This window comes from Uloborus diversus, chromosome 1, assembly GCF_026930045.1.
Source record: "Uloborus diversus isolate 005 chromosome 1, Udiv.v.3.1, whole genome shotgun sequence".
Classification (NCBI taxonomy): Eukaryota; Metazoa; Arthropoda; class Arachnida; order Araneae; family Uloboridae; genus Uloborus; species Uloborus diversus.
Genome location: NC_072731.1, coordinates 123,407,156 through 123,422,822, shown reverse-complemented (window position 1 = coordinate 123,422,822; position 15,667 = coordinate 123,407,156). Strand labels below are relative to the sequence as shown.

At 33.4% G+C, this 15,667-nt stretch overlaps 1 protein-coding gene across 1 annotated transcript in view; it reads right to left on the bottom strand.

Moving 5' to 3' along the window:
• The window catches only part of LOC129234687 (DCC-interacting protein 13-alpha-like), a 51,676-nt gene that overhangs the window by 14,167 nt on the left and 21,842 nt on the right, over positions 1-15,667 (bottom strand). The window contains exons 14-15 of the mRNA XM_054868735.1: positions 9,021-9,160; positions 8,638-8,763 (exon numbers count right to left, since the gene is read on the bottom strand). Of these exons, the coding sequence (XP_054724710.1) occupies positions 8,638-8,763; positions 9,021-9,160 (266 nt within the window). The remainder of the gene's footprint in view (positions 1-8,637; positions 8,764-9,020; positions 9,161-15,667) is intronic.

The window sequence follows — 15,667 nt, the reverse complement described above, 5'->3', positions numbered from 1 at the left end:
ATATCTTTGACGGCAATAGTTTTCAAATGGTTCCAAAAATGTTGAGAAGTCAGATGGTTTTCCCGTCTCCCCTTGAAACGTTTTCAGATGACGCCCTAAAATCGCGACTTCAGCCATTGTTTGAAGGAAAACAACGTTATGAGAGAGTTCAGGGAGGGGGGGGGGGTGTTCCCACCCGAAATCTTTTTAGAAAAACTGTTGCTCATTTTAAGCTCTTCACTAATGAGAAAAAAGGGATTTGTGGTCTTCCCTTAGAAATTTCGAAAAACGAAATTTGGAGCCAACTGTTATGACGTTAGGTGATTTCATGCATATCTGGGGTCCTACCCTTAGAAATTTTTTGAAGTTTAAGTTTCAAAAACCCAACTTTAAGCTATTTTTGGTGACAATGGATAAGATGGAGATTTTAAAGTTCGAAGTTGATGTTTTAAATACACACTTTAGACTATCTTTAACCATTATACAGGAAGGCTTGACCATCCGTATGAATTTGTTGGTATTGAAGTTATAAAAACTCAATATTCAATATTAGGCTAAAAGATGAGATGTGAAGGGATGGGGTGGGCGTTATCCCTTGGAAATGTTTCTAGACTCAAGGCCTAAAACTGCACTGTTATTCTGTTTGGTGACGTTAAGGGATAGGAAGTTTCGGTTGCTCTTTCTGAAAATGTGACATTTATTGAGGATTTAACAACGCAATTTTAAGCTGTCCTCAGTTGATCAAAGTTCTCCGGCCTCAAAACACATTTCAAAGCTATCTTTGACACACTTTAGACGACGAAAAGGGGGGAGTGTAAATGGAGCCCCCCAAAAAACTGTTTTAGGCTATGTTTGGACAAATTAAGGGAGGAAGGGATAGTAAGTGGCTCTCCTCCGGAATGTTTTCAAAATTGAGGTCCTGAAATTGCATTTTAAGCTTTGCGACAATAGGAAGAAGCGTAAAAGTCTGGGAAATGTTCCGAATTTAAGGTTTTAGAAACGCAAATTTAGGATCAACTTGGTTTCTCAAAGGGAGTTGTTACTCCCTTTTGGATCTGTGCTTGAGCAACTCACCTAATGTTGACAAACTCAGAAGTTGTCATCCAGAGTACGAGCAAGATTCATCCCTTCCCCTTCCCTAGATGCAGTACTGCTATATTACCAAATTTGAATGATTTTCATTTTCACTAATAGAGGTTGAAATGTCCTAAGTCTTTACCTAGAGATCATTTTACTACTTAAAAACTTTTCCTTAAAATAAATGACTAAATGTAAAACTCATTGTATAAAGGAATTAGTTGATATAATACAGTAATACAAGCAATTATCATTCGAGTTGTGAATAATTTTTTTATAAAATGAACATAAAATGCATTCTGTTTTAGCGAAAATTTTGTAGTCTATGACTAACCAAAGCAACTGTTGAAACAGATAATGCTATCCTGAAAATGAGCAAGAAATCGGCCACCTTTTGAGACCTTTCTCCTTTTACTCTTGTTGTTACTTTCCTTTTAAAAAAAGTTTTTTTTTTCCTTTTTTAAACCTAGGAAACTTTTTTTTCCTAGGAACTTACTTAAAATCAAGTGGTAGCTTAATCATATATCGAAAAGTTATGAAATTTATTGCTTCCTCTGTAATAGTTAACCTTAACAACGAAAAGAAAAAAATAAAAACATGGTCCCTTGACTTCACACTACCACCTCCCTCAATATGTAGCTTCAGACGAAAAAAGAGAACAAACAAACAATAGTGCTGAGATGTGCACAAGAAAAACACATGTTTTGTATTAGAGTAATTTTATTATCGCAGTCGTACTAAAATCTTACAATTCAAAGGCTTTTTCTTCTTTTTTGCCTCCAGTAATAGATCGAAAATATGATTTCCTTATTGGGAAAACGTGTTAAATTTTTCTGCATCAAAAGTGAAATTGCCGCCCCCCAAAAAGTGCCGTCCGGGGCGGACCGCCCCCTCCGCCCCCCCTAGCTACGCCACTGCTCAACTGCTAGCTCACATGGAATATCTTTTAGCATTTTTGTTTCCAAAAGTGCTTCGAGGTCCAGCCCTGTCTATGTCGGAAGATTTCTAAACGAGTTTTACTGAGCTTGTTGCTTAGGACGCTGTGCCATGTTTTGAGGTTTCCAGTGAGTGTTCGCACAAAATAAAGTTTCATTTTATGTCTTTCATACAAATGACAGGATCATGTGAGTGTATTTGCTTTCGTAAATTTTTTCCCAAATGTGTTTTTAAGAAGTGTATTTAAATTTATTATATTACATTGTATGTTGTATTATACAACAAGCTTGGAACTTTGCTTCTTTTTACTTTGAAATGTAAGTAAAAAGAATGGTATATACATGTAAATACATTGACTGATTTATTGTAATTATTTATTATAATTATTTATTTTGCACTATCTTGTTAGCAGCTTTGTTAAGATTTCTTAGTGATCGATTTTTCTTTTTTGAGTTGTAAAAACGGTCCATTCACTAACCGTTCGCAAAAAAATATTTATTGTTGCTTATAATTATTACAGTAGAGTGCTGTGGCATACTCAGGATGGGTTGACAGCTGCGGCCCCTAAAATTATCTTCTGAGTATGCCACTGACACATGCAACATACAATTTGTTTAACTTCTTTTCTTTAGCTGGCGTTCATTCCCAATGATACAGTATATTGGATGCCTCCAAATTATTTTTAAAAAAAAATTCTTTACTCATTTCATAACTGTAAGTAAAAAGAAAGTGAGGAAACTGCAAAACTGCATCAAATAAGGAGCCTTGTGATTAAACTAAATAATAAAATATGCTAACCATGGGCGCCCATATGCAAAATTGTAAGGGGGCTCATATATTTTCCCCATGGTTTAGCAGGATATTTTCCCTATGGAAACCTGTTTCAGGACAGATTAGAGTCGTTAAAATTTGACATTTTTAATAACTTATTCATTAATGGCTGTAGAAGAAATGTTTTTACAGTTCTGCAAAGAAAAAAGGACTAAAAGCAAGGAAGTTCTAATTTCTAAGGGGGAGGGGCTCGAGCCCCCCTCCCTTGCCCCCTATAAGGGCGCCCTTGATGCTAACTAATTAATACTATCTGTTTTTGTTTTTTTTTAATTTTTTAAAACTTTTTTCATTTTAATATGGCTCTGCTAACAGAAAAGAAAAATTAAAAAAAAAAATGTTTCTGAGCTGAATAATGTTCATGTGCAGGTAGAGAGGGGGCTTTAAAATAGAAAAAAAAATCAGTTGAAGTATGAGTTATTTAGCAAAGTCATTTTTGTGTTAAGCTAGTTGTCCCATGTGATTTAGCTCGATTCCCATTAAGGGAAGAATTAGACCATATCTTCCAACAAGCTACACGGTAACTCAGACCAAAAAGTTGCGAATTGAGAAGCAGGGAGCTAGGGCCGCAGCCGGGCCGTCGCAAAATAAAAAAAAAAGTGTATGAAATTGGCAGCCCTTACTTTTTTAAAATACAGGATTCAACTTATGGTTTAAGAGGGAGTCATTAGTCATTACAAAGTCTAAGTATTCACTCAGAAATAGGAAGTTCAGGCGTTCTCAATCCAGAAATTTTCAATTTTGCAGCCTTTAAAATGCATTTTAGACGAACTTTGGTAATGTTAGGAGAAGAAAAGGTTGGGATGTAGTCCCCTGCTCATTTTTCAAGATTGAAACTTTGCAAAAGTAGTTGTTGTCTGATTATATTAGAGAGAGAGAGGGGATTTGGAGGCCCTTCTTTGGAAATGTTCGAAATTGTAGCTCTAAAAATGCAGTTTTAGAAGATCTTTGGTGATGTTAGAAGAGGAAAAATTCGTGGCCCCACTTACGGAATTTTTTTGAATTTGTAGCCTTAAAACTACCTTATTGGCAATTTTTGGAAAATTAGAAGAAACGAGTTTCGATGGAAAACTTGAATTTAGATGAAATGTTTACTAATAATAAAGCTGAAAGTCTGCATGTCTGGATATCTGTATGTCTGTTACACACATAGCGCCTAGACAGTTCGGCCGACTTTCATGAAAATTGGCACAAAATTAGTTCTTAGCATAAGGAGGAGCACCTCAAAGCGATTTTTTGTAAGTTCGATTTTGTTCTTTTTTTATTCCAAGTTTAAGAGCATTTTATCGAGCAATCTATCATAACATGGATGAGCAAATTATCACAACGTAGTCCAGTAAATTACCATAACGTGTACGAGAAAATTACCATAACGTAGGCGAGTAAATGAACATAGTAAATTGAGGAGAAATTAATCATCTATTATTTCTAAGGCGAACCAAATGACTTTTTAATTTTTACTATGGGAAAAGGCGTGTGGATACTGCTAGTTTTAAATAACTTATCAAGAAAAAATACACTGTTGAAATCTCTCCTTGTTGTTTAATGTGCTGACCCTTTTGTCTCCCTTTACTTCCTAAAAAATCATAATATTTTAAGTAAATGTAGCAATTTTTTTCACCTATTGAGCTACTTTCTAACTTTATTTTTATACGAACGAATTTATCACTGATCGTTTTACTATATTATCATTCATTATACTTTTACTTTAAAATAGCCAATAAACCGCTATGAAAAATAGTAACACGGAGTTTTTCTCTTTATTTGCTCTATACCAGGGCTTCTTAAACTTTATAGCCAGCGGATCCCTTTCATAGACCAATATTTAGGGCCGACCCCTGCCATTAGGGTGTATAGATATTTGTAGTTACTAGTTAATAGGGTTTTTTTTGTAGTAAGTTACAGCCCTAAAGCCAGGGCTAAGGCAGAAATACAAATTGAGTTGAACCGCACCTTTGCTGCGGTCACTCATCTGGTGTGCTGATTTTACATTAGATACCAGTTTGTTTGGCTCTCTTGGCTTCTTTAAGAGGTTTTTCGCCTCCAGCTCATGTGATTCCTATTCTGGGCTGATGAGTGCTAAAAAGCACGAAACTGCAGTCCTCGGATAGAATAACTGAGCTTGCGGTGTATTTTAAGTAGTTAATAGGGTGTCGAAAATCATACATAACACAAAGAGAAGAAACAAAACCATTCCAGATAATTTTATTATCAATTTTTCACTAACTTGACACGAATTTAACATCTGAATTTCGTTTCCAGATCTTCGATTTCGCAAAATTTCTAGGTGAAGCCCCCAAATACTCAGCAACATCGAAAATTGCTTAAAGTTGCGTTTTTGAAGCTTTAATCTTCGAAAATTACTGGCCCTACTAATATTACAAAATATGGTCTTACATCCCGATTTTAAGACGAATTTCAGAAAATATTGGAATAAGGGTACCTATACTGCCTTGCTCTAATATCATACACAATTAGCTTTTTCTAAACCATGCTCACAAAAAAATGAAGTGGAATATCACCTGAATATAAATTATTGATTTCGGAGGAATTGATTTCAATCTTTTTACAAGAAATCAATCGGGATAATCCCTAAGTTCCATCACTCACCCAAACCTCAATAAATATGGCCTATAATCATGTTTTTATGGTTTCAATCTGTAGAAATTTCCACTGAGATCGCTGTTCCTTTTTTCCCTTCTAATATCAGCAAAGAAAGTCTAAAATTGCATTTTTAAGACAACAAATTTTTAAAATTTTACGTGGGAGAACCCCAGGACCCCCTCTTGCATCAGATAAAAAAGATTTTTAGATCAGATTTTTTTTTTCAATATGCCCTCTTCCCCCCCCCCCCCAGAAAAAAAAACTTATTTCTGGCAGCGCCACCGTACCAGGTGAATCTTAAAACACACCCTGCTGCCACAACGATTTAAAAAAAAACATTATTTGCTCTTTTTTTTAAAATAAAATGCTATTTTTTGATTTTAATAAATATTTGCTGATTCTTTAAATCAATATTTGGTTCGGGGTTCGAAAATATCAATCCCATATTTTGATATATATATCGGATATTTTGATATCTATCCGATATTTTCAATCAGCACAAATTAGTCTTCAAAATATTAAATGTATCCTCAAATCCCTCTTCATTTCCTTTTATTACACTATATGGACTTAAAATTAAGGGTTCTTTCATTATTTACGTCTAATATTTCATTTTACATTTTAATCAATTTTAATGAAGCTAAGTTAGCATTAGCTGTTTTACTCTTTTTTTTTCTGTTAGCTACTTTTACAGTTATATGATTCAAAAACAAAACATATTAGTCGGTGCACAGTCATTAGACATTTTCTTTAGATCTGACCAATGTTTAATATTTAATTAGGCACTTTTAATGTGAATTAAAATTGTTACATTTCTCATAATTTTATGAATATAAAATACAAGTAAAAAAGGAATATTATATAACTTTGTTATACTAATGATGTATCAATGCATAATTAAAATATAGTACATAACCTTTTGGCTACTTTTAATAATAAATTAACAATATTGCTATGATTAATATAATTTTTATATTGAAAATACAGTAGTTGAAAAAATAAGTATCGAAAATATCAGAATATCATGATATTTTTAAAATAAATATCAGATATATATTGTGATATACACTGGTGGACAATTGTTAAGGACGGATTCCAATGGGCTATGTAGCGGATAAAAAAGTAAGTGTAATTCGATGCTAAGTGAAATAAACTAATGCCAGACCTCTAGAACATTGCAATGACGATAATTTATTGTGCTCTGAAATTCAGAAGGCGTTGAAAAGTGTTCAAAGGACAAAACGGTGATTTTAGGCTGCATACGTAAAAGTGAATAAATATAATTACCGCCCCCAGGCATTCCAGCATAAGATGTCACTATAGGACATGGTTACCATGGAGAGAGATGCAAGCTTCCATGTGTAATGAGATGCTTTACACAACATTATCAGCAGCTGTTGGGGTAATTTATCCCATTCTTCAGTCAGTCACGGATAAGAATGTCCTTGCTTATTGGAGAGCGTTGTCGATCAGCAAGACTGCTCCCCAAAGCATCCCAACCATTTTCAATACGATTCAGATCTATAGATTGTGCTGGTCATCCAATGCCTTGAATATTATGAGTGAGCTAGACACTCCTGGGCGGCAATTATTAATGACATATTACGTTGCCATCCATGAAAAAGAATTTATCGCCCACAGCACCACAGAACACGTGAACATGAGGCAGTAGAACAACATCAATGTATCACTAGCTGTCATACTCTTGTTCAGAAGCACACAAGCGACATACGGCCATTAATCATAATCCTGCCCATACCATGACACAACTTGTAGGATACTAATCCTTTTCTTTTATGTTTGCCGGCTTGTATGCTGTACCATTCTCATGCCTGGTTAGTTGTTGTCCACAATTAGACGACAGACTGAACCTGCTTTCATCTGAGAATAGTACACAAGCCCAGTCGATTTCTCTCCAAATGTGATGCTGAAAACATCATTACAAACGAGCAAAACACTGACTTGTAGACAATAGGATGTACAAAACAAGCTGCCCAGCGTATAGTCTTATTGCATTCAAACATTTGGCTACAGTTTTTCAGGATATTTGCTTGCTAGTAGCGGCTTGCATACACGACCTCCATTGTGACATTTGCTACACATTCCCTTTGTTTGAAATGATTTCCAAACTCTAGAAACAACCCTGTAGCTGACATCGAACTCCCTGGCACCATCTTAATTTTTCTGCCCCCTCAATGTTGCCAACCACACGGCCACCCATAAAATCATCTATAGGATGCCAGGAAGACATACCAAAAAATGCAAATTCACCAATTGATTCTTTCTTGTTAAACTTTGCTTTCGAACAACAATGGTCATCCCGCACCCAATCCTTTATGTCACTTATGAGTGCTATCACGTGACTAGCAACGTTGTGAGTTTAAATTTTGCATGCTCACAACACATCTTACTGTGTCCCGAACTTATGCTTATTTCCATATTTCCTTGCCTTCCATTTTGTGGTTGCTAATGCTGCTATTATCATCTGTCCTTAGCAATTGTCCACCAGTGTATATCATTATATATATTGACTGATATATATCGGCAAACCCTGATTTGGATATTTATTTTTAGTAATTTATTGATTAGTTATTCAGTTTAAAATAAATTATGAAATATTTTTATAATTTATGTTTCGGAATATTAATATTTAATTAACAATGAATGTCAGTTTTTTTTTTTTTTTTAATTGGAGAAGTGCAGTCTTCTTTGGATGCCCGAACCGAATTTTATTCCGAGTCCTACCCTGGTTACTGGTCCTTAAGTTCTAAAAAAAACCACAATCACCAATGTTAAGTATCATTTCAAATTTTTTTGCTTTACATTATCTTTCTTATTTTCTAGCTTTTTTATAGCAAAGTAAAAACAACAATTTCAGATAGGTATCTAGTACTCTCAACAACAAACCAAAGTTTACTGAATTTGTTCTATGAGCTTCTTGCTTGCTAATGGCAGTATAGAGATCTGTAGATACTGGTATAGTTCTTCAACTATGTTTGCAATCACTTTTTTCACACATGCCTAGTCGACTGATTTTGGCAGATTTCTGTATTTTGGGGGTTATACTTGCTTTTCCGATAAAATTTAGCACATGCTCCAACCTGTCCATCTAAGAAAATTCGAATTGATGGCGCAGCATGCCAATAAGACTTTTATCCCTTTTACTGACTCAGACAATGTCCAAAAAATTAAATCATACCATGAACAACATACCTCGATCTTTTTGAACTTGCATTGACCCAAGGAATCTCACAGCAAATACTTCCCAAAATGGAGCAGGTGTAGATCCATCTTGAACTAAATCATCTGAGAGTACTGATTTTGACTCTGAAGTGCTATGAAAATATTAAATAATACATTAACAAATAATTCAAAGATAATTTAACTTATACAATACTGTATTTAGATGAAGTTCGGTTATTTAAGTTTATTGTTTCCCTTAAAAATGTAATGGAACAAAGGGAAATTCTTTTGGCATGCATCTTGCACTTTCCCTACCTTGGAACCCTTGAAGTTATCATCAATAAATAAAAACAGAAAATTAATAAACTAGAAAAATATTTGAGAAACAGGAAAAAACAAAATGGATACTAACACTTCAGGAGGATCCATTGATTCAGACCTCTCCCTGTCTTCAGCAGGAGAAAAGAGATCAAACTGTATTGGAGTTTCCAACAGAAGATTTTCCATAGGTGTCGAAGGGGGTGTGGTCGTGTTATTTGATTTGGATAATTCTCTGTTAAAAATCATAACAGAAAATGACATAAGAAAAAAAAAAACAGGACATTGCGCATTAAATTTCATATATTTTAAATTTGAATAAGAATTACTTTACTATTATTATTACTTTTTTAATTACATATTATGATTATGCCAAAAAGTTAGAGTAAAATCACATCAAATATGAGGCTTTCCAGTAAGACAATTTTCTATCTCTCTCCTTAAATAACTACATACATTACGCTAGATGCTATTTATTATTTTTAATTATTTTTGTTATAAATCCAATTATAAGATACAAAGCTTAATTTTATCCATTTATAATAATTAGGTTACAACTATATAGTGCCATGGGCGGATTTATAAGGGGGGCAATGCCCCCCCCCCAGTTTTGGGAGGACTTCATGTAGTAAGAACACATCTTCCAAAAATTAAAAAAAAAATTATTTTTTCTTTTCTGAATAGTTCAGAAGGGTATGGGTGGATTTATAGGGGGGGCATAAGGGGCAACGCCCCCCAGTTTTGGAAGGACTTTATATAGTAACAGCACATCATTCAAAATCTTAAAACAAAAAAATCATGACTTAAGGCCAATTCACATGGCGACCGAACCGTCCGTCCGGTCCGATATTTTTGCTGCCAAACTGGTTTTCGGAATCCGTTGCCATGACAGCACGCCGAATTTCTCGGCTCCCATCACGTTCTGGCGATGCTGGATTTTGACGGCCGTCCGATTCGGGGAGCGAATGTGATAGCCAAACAAAGGAGAGACGCCGTTTTTACTTTTGCGGGAATATTTCTCATTTTGTTTACTGCTAGTTTCGTACAAAATTTGTGGTTATTTTTCAAAAGACAGTTGATGTTTTTCAAAATGAGAATGCCTTAGAAGTTATATGAGGGTTATTACTCAATTATCTTTATTTTGAGTGGAATGCTTAATTAGATATAATTACGTGAAAATTTAGTTTTGCAATTTGTTTTTTCGTTAAAAAATAATTCCACAGCTCATAGTAACTTGCAAAACCAGCTTCTAACGCTAAACATTGGCAGTGGGACCATTAACGAAACCCATTATTATTATTATTATTATTTTTCAATTAATCAGTAGAAGTTTTTGAATCTTTGTTTGAATAGTCATTGTTTCGAAATGTCATGAAGCAAATCATATTTTAACCAAGAAAAAAAAGTCATACAAGTTAAATCTTTTATGGTTACGCGTTAAAATGTCGTCAGATCCTAATGATATTAAACTGTCTTAAACATTTGCTGGACTTTTCAAACTTTTGAATAAATAGGCTTTGCCACGAACTTATTCATGAATATAATATGTGCTATTTTGTCAGAAATATCCTGACATTTTCAAAAATTGTCACTTTTTTGGATTTCTGGATAAACATAATAATCGAATTCTTTTGTAGCTTTTGTCATTTTAAGAGTATGCTTTAGCTCACTTCCCAGTAAAAATTTAGTTATGCAACATATTTAAGAATCCAACAACAAATTGAAGAAGTCAAAGTTTTTTATCGATTATCCTGAATCGTAAAAAGAGGAAATTTGTACCCAAATTTATCTTAATATAAATATTTTAAGAACACTGTTTGTAAATTTAAGAAATAAATAGTAATTCAAGTGAAAATCCATGTTAAAATATAGAGAAAACTCCTTTATTTAAAGAACAATGTTTATATATTTTAGGGTTTTTTTTTTTTTTTTTTGCTATTTTTAACAACATTTTTTCAGTTCTTAAGAGCATTTTTATAGATTTTTTAGGCCATCAAAGTCCGGGACCTAATCATATAACGCTCAGTTATTACTAAACGATTGAAATATTAGACCAAAATTTTTTTTAAATGTTTTAAGAGACGAAGAGTGCTCTAGCTTGAACTTATATGAAATATCAACACCTATTGTAGTAGCATCGAATCGAAGTTTCATCTGTTGCATGCCTAGATTAATTTCAAACTAAATAGATTTTTTTATGTATAGTTGTCATTAAATTTTTACTTTTTTGCGAAAATTCCAACCAGCAAGTTTTTTCAAAATATTTGAACATTTAATCTTTCTCTCATATATTCTATTGAAGATCAAGGGGGGGGGGGGGAGTGGAATGTAGTACAGATGCTTTTTTTTAATGTTCAATTCTCATTCAATTTTTACTTTTTTGCTAAAACTTCAACCAACAAGTTTTTCAGAAAAAAAAAGTATAATAATAATAATAATATTTCTCTCTTAAATTCTATTAAATATAAGAGGATGGGGGAGGTGTGTAAACACGTTTTTGACAGAGATGTTGCAGACAGAAATTTGATAAATTTTCTGTTACACTACTTGCTTACCCTTATCATTCGGCCATTTTAATTTCTACTGCCCCAAATTCTTTTAAACGTTCAGAGTGATCCTACTAACCGCTTGCTTGACGTTCGTGACAAACAATAATGTATTTTTAAAAGGCTTATTGCAATCACAGCAACATCGCTTATAACTTCTTGTTAATTTTATTTTGATTAGGGAGAGCGACAAAAGAACGGCATTAGATCCGCACTCTTCACCCCTAGCGGTGGTGAACACCTTCACGTGGCTATCGGACGGAGCTAGTATGAATGTTGCAATATTTTCACACCCATCCGTCACGTCCGATAAATCGGAACGGGCGGACGGATCGGTCGCCATGTGAATCGGCCTTTATTCTTTTTTGAATAGTTCAATGAAAATGAAGAGAAAAGCGAATGTCCTCTTCTGATGGGAGAAAAGAAAAGGAAAAAAAAAAACGAATATTAAATACAAATATTTACAGCTGTCACTGGGATGCTGAAAATGTGTCTAAATTCACTATTTTGGACTGAAAACCATCTGGGCAAGTATATGAATGAAAATATAGGCTAAACGAGCTATACATTAAGCTGCAACACTTATAATAATTCACGATTATTTTAACAAATTAAAACCTAAAGCAAAGGGGAAAAAACTCCCCCCCCCCCCATTCGCGCTAACAGAACAATCTACTCGTTATGATTTGTGTCTACATTTAAAGTATATTTGTGCATAATATTTATGTTCTTAGTAGATTAATTGGCCTTTTGAGAAATTCTAAAAAACATAGTTTTTTTCCTTCTCTCTTTTAAAAAAGAGAGAGAGAGGGAGAAAATAAATACTATCGCAAACTGAATAAATTTCAGTTATCTGAGTGTTTTAATGAAATGAATCTTTTTACTTAGAGTACAATTTTACTTACTCTATAAATACTGTTTAAAAAGTAAGGTAAGTCATAATCTTCTAAGTCTAAGTGAATCAGTCCTTGTCATTATTGAAATCTTAATAATTGAGTCATCAAAAGTTTGGAAAAATTTGCTGAAATTTTATAAAAGTCTATAAAAGCCTAACAAAGATTGGTAAAATCGTAAAAATCTTTTAACCGTAAAAACTGATGAATTTTCATAAAAATTACAAAACAAATCAAGCAAAAATTTGCAGGTAAGAGTGAATTACAAATGGGGCCGAATTTGCCTATAAGATAAACAAGCTATTGCTTAGGGCCCTGCTTTGAAGTGAGTCCCTAACTCTCAAAAAAATTCATGATTCGTTCCTTAAAAAATGGAAATTGCTTGAAAAAACTAATTTCATTTTTAAGTGCTTGAAAACCTGGAATATTTGGAACCGTGTGGCTACAAACCGTAAATTTTAAAATTTTTATCAAATGGTAGAGGGGGCGGAATGCCAAAATATGTTAAATTCAGCTCATTGCCACATCCTGTATTAAAAATGTAAAAATCATGATTCTCACGTTGGTAACATATTATTTGAAATGAATTTTTGTGACTCACATATTTCATATCTTGCTATTTATTCAATCCCGAATGCAGTATTTTAGAAATTCTTTTGTATTAATTGCTTTTATCTTACTTCTGCATATTGCCTATCTGTTTAGCACGTAAAAAAATACACACTACTATTTGTTTTCTGCCCCATTTGCAACTGAAGAAAAGTTGTCATGAGAAATCTATGGTTTATTTTTTCTTTTAAATTTAAAATAGCTATTTCTCACAAAGTTAGAACAGGACTGTAAAAATGTACAATTAAGTACTAAAATATCAGAGACTGGAAAGTACAAATGAAGTGCATTAAATAATTTTATTTATTCTAGAGTCCTTGAAAGTAATTAGATAAGTCTTTGAAAATCCTAAGCAAAGTGGGCTTCAATTACTTCTACTGCATATTGTTAATCTGTTAAGCCAGGGGAAAAAATGATACATTACCTCTATTCCTTTTCGTTTTCTGCACTACTTATAATTAAAAAAAGGTTGTTGTAATTAGTGATGTTCCGGATATCCGTATCCATATCCGCGGATAACCGAGGGAAAATAAATATCTGTATCTGTTACTTTTTTGACGGATCTGAAACAAATCATTTCTATTCTAAAATTTTTTAAATACTTTAATAAAAAACTCTTGAATTCCGTATAAATTAGGTTTTTTTTTTCCCTACTTAAATTATAAGGTATCATTTCAGAAACCAATTTGTCCCCCCCCCCCCCGGTTGCAAAAAGGAAGGGGGAAATAAGTTCTAAAAGTGTGTATGCAAAAAGGAAGGGGGAAATAAGTTCTAAAAGTGTGTATGCAAAAAGGAAGGGGAAATAAGTTCTAAAAGTGTGTATCAGTGTGTCTTTTTGTGGCATTGTAGCTCCTAAACAGATGAACCGATTTTGATAGTGCATTTTTCGTTCAAAAGGTGACTTGATCAAAAGTGTTCTTAGCTTGGCCTCGTTTTTGTACCCCTACTTGAAAGATCGAAGTTTTCTACGTTTGATATTTATTTGAAACTTCCAACTTATATACAGTAGGAGCTATAATCTTGTTAAGGAAATTTTAAATGCCATTCTAAGACTTTATACGCGTGATTGGTAGCGATTTCATAGTCAAAACATAAGGAGAAAAAGCTCAATGATTTAAAATTTTTACCTGCTGTCAGTTCATATTTATTAACAAATGTGTGTTCTGACCCACAAAGTTCATCTTAATATGAGGTGCGCTCTTTGGGTTTTTTTTTTTTTTTTTTAATTTTTTAATTTAATATTAGTTTTTGTTATTGATTTTGGGTTTCTGCTTATTCTTTATTTTTGTTTTTCTCGGCATCCTTTAAAAAAAAAGGAGACTAAATTCTTTATTTACTGTTTGTAAAGGTGTTCCCGGCTATGTATTTTGTCTGTCGGAGAAGTTCATTGGAATGGGTCAGCGCTGCATTAATGCTTAGATGGAATGTGAAAAATTATTTCTAGCTTACTCGGTAGATGTAGGATACAGGAGCAAGAGTGTAAAGCTGCTACTGGACAGGCTAGAAATATTTTTTTTCCATTTTTATTTCAGCATAAATGCAGCACTGACCCATTCCTTCCAACTCTCCCTCAACTTTAATGGAGATTTCTTTAAAGAGTAAATCATAGTCTTGATTATATTTTTGCGCAGTTGACATTTTTTGATGAAACTGCCCTTATTTTTGACGGGAATACCTTCCGTAACAAATTATACACTTGGATAGGTTGAATTGGGTAAAAAAAAAAAAAATTGAGATCCGTATCCGCGGATCTACTTTTTTAACGATCTGGCACATCACTAGTTGTGATAGTTGTTTTTTCACTAGTTATTTTTTCTTTCAAACTTAAAACGGCTGTTTCTTTCAAAGTTTCAACAATACTGTACAACTTTATAATCTAGTTATCAATTTCTATGTTTATCCAGTTAACCTTTACAAGGCTTCAAAATGCAGAATTTTATATCCATTTTACAAAAATTTCTCCGGGGAAGAAGCCTCTGGCAACCTAAAATTGGAGATATACTATTTCCCACTTAAAAGGGAACCCTGCGTCACTCTCTTGATACCAGCTCCTTCTCTTAAGGTCAATTCAAAAGGATAGCATGTAAACACACATTAATAAAAACAACACACAAAAAAGTAAAGCATGGACTAATGCATCACAGGAAACAGACAAAAACATGGGAATGGGGGGCAATAAAGATGTTGCTAAAAAAAAAAATCCTGCCCCCCAGGAACTCAGTCCTAAATCCGCCTAGTGCATAAACAATAGAGCCAGGAGCAGCGATTTGGGGGGGGGGGGACAAACCCTACTTTCTATATGGTTCATTTTATTTATTTTATTTTCCAATTTAGAAACCAAAACTAGAAATTATAAAAAAAGTAGAAGTGTCAAAACTTTCAGATCTTTATTATCTGAACTGTACTTCATATTTCTGTTTACAAAACATTATTCAGCACAAGCACTAACTTTTAATTTATGTATTCATTGTTTAGATATTAGTAAATAAATTGTTTAAACTAAAACAAGCCATACTTGATTAATGAAATTATTGCCCAAGTGTTTGTTACATCTCAAAATACTTTTGAGTAAATAATGTAAGTCTAATTCATGTCTAAGTGTTTCTTTGGGGAAAGTTTATTGTGTACATAATACATCAAAATCTTAAAAAAAGCATGAGTTAAGCTGTTAAATTCGCATCAAATACCACTCAT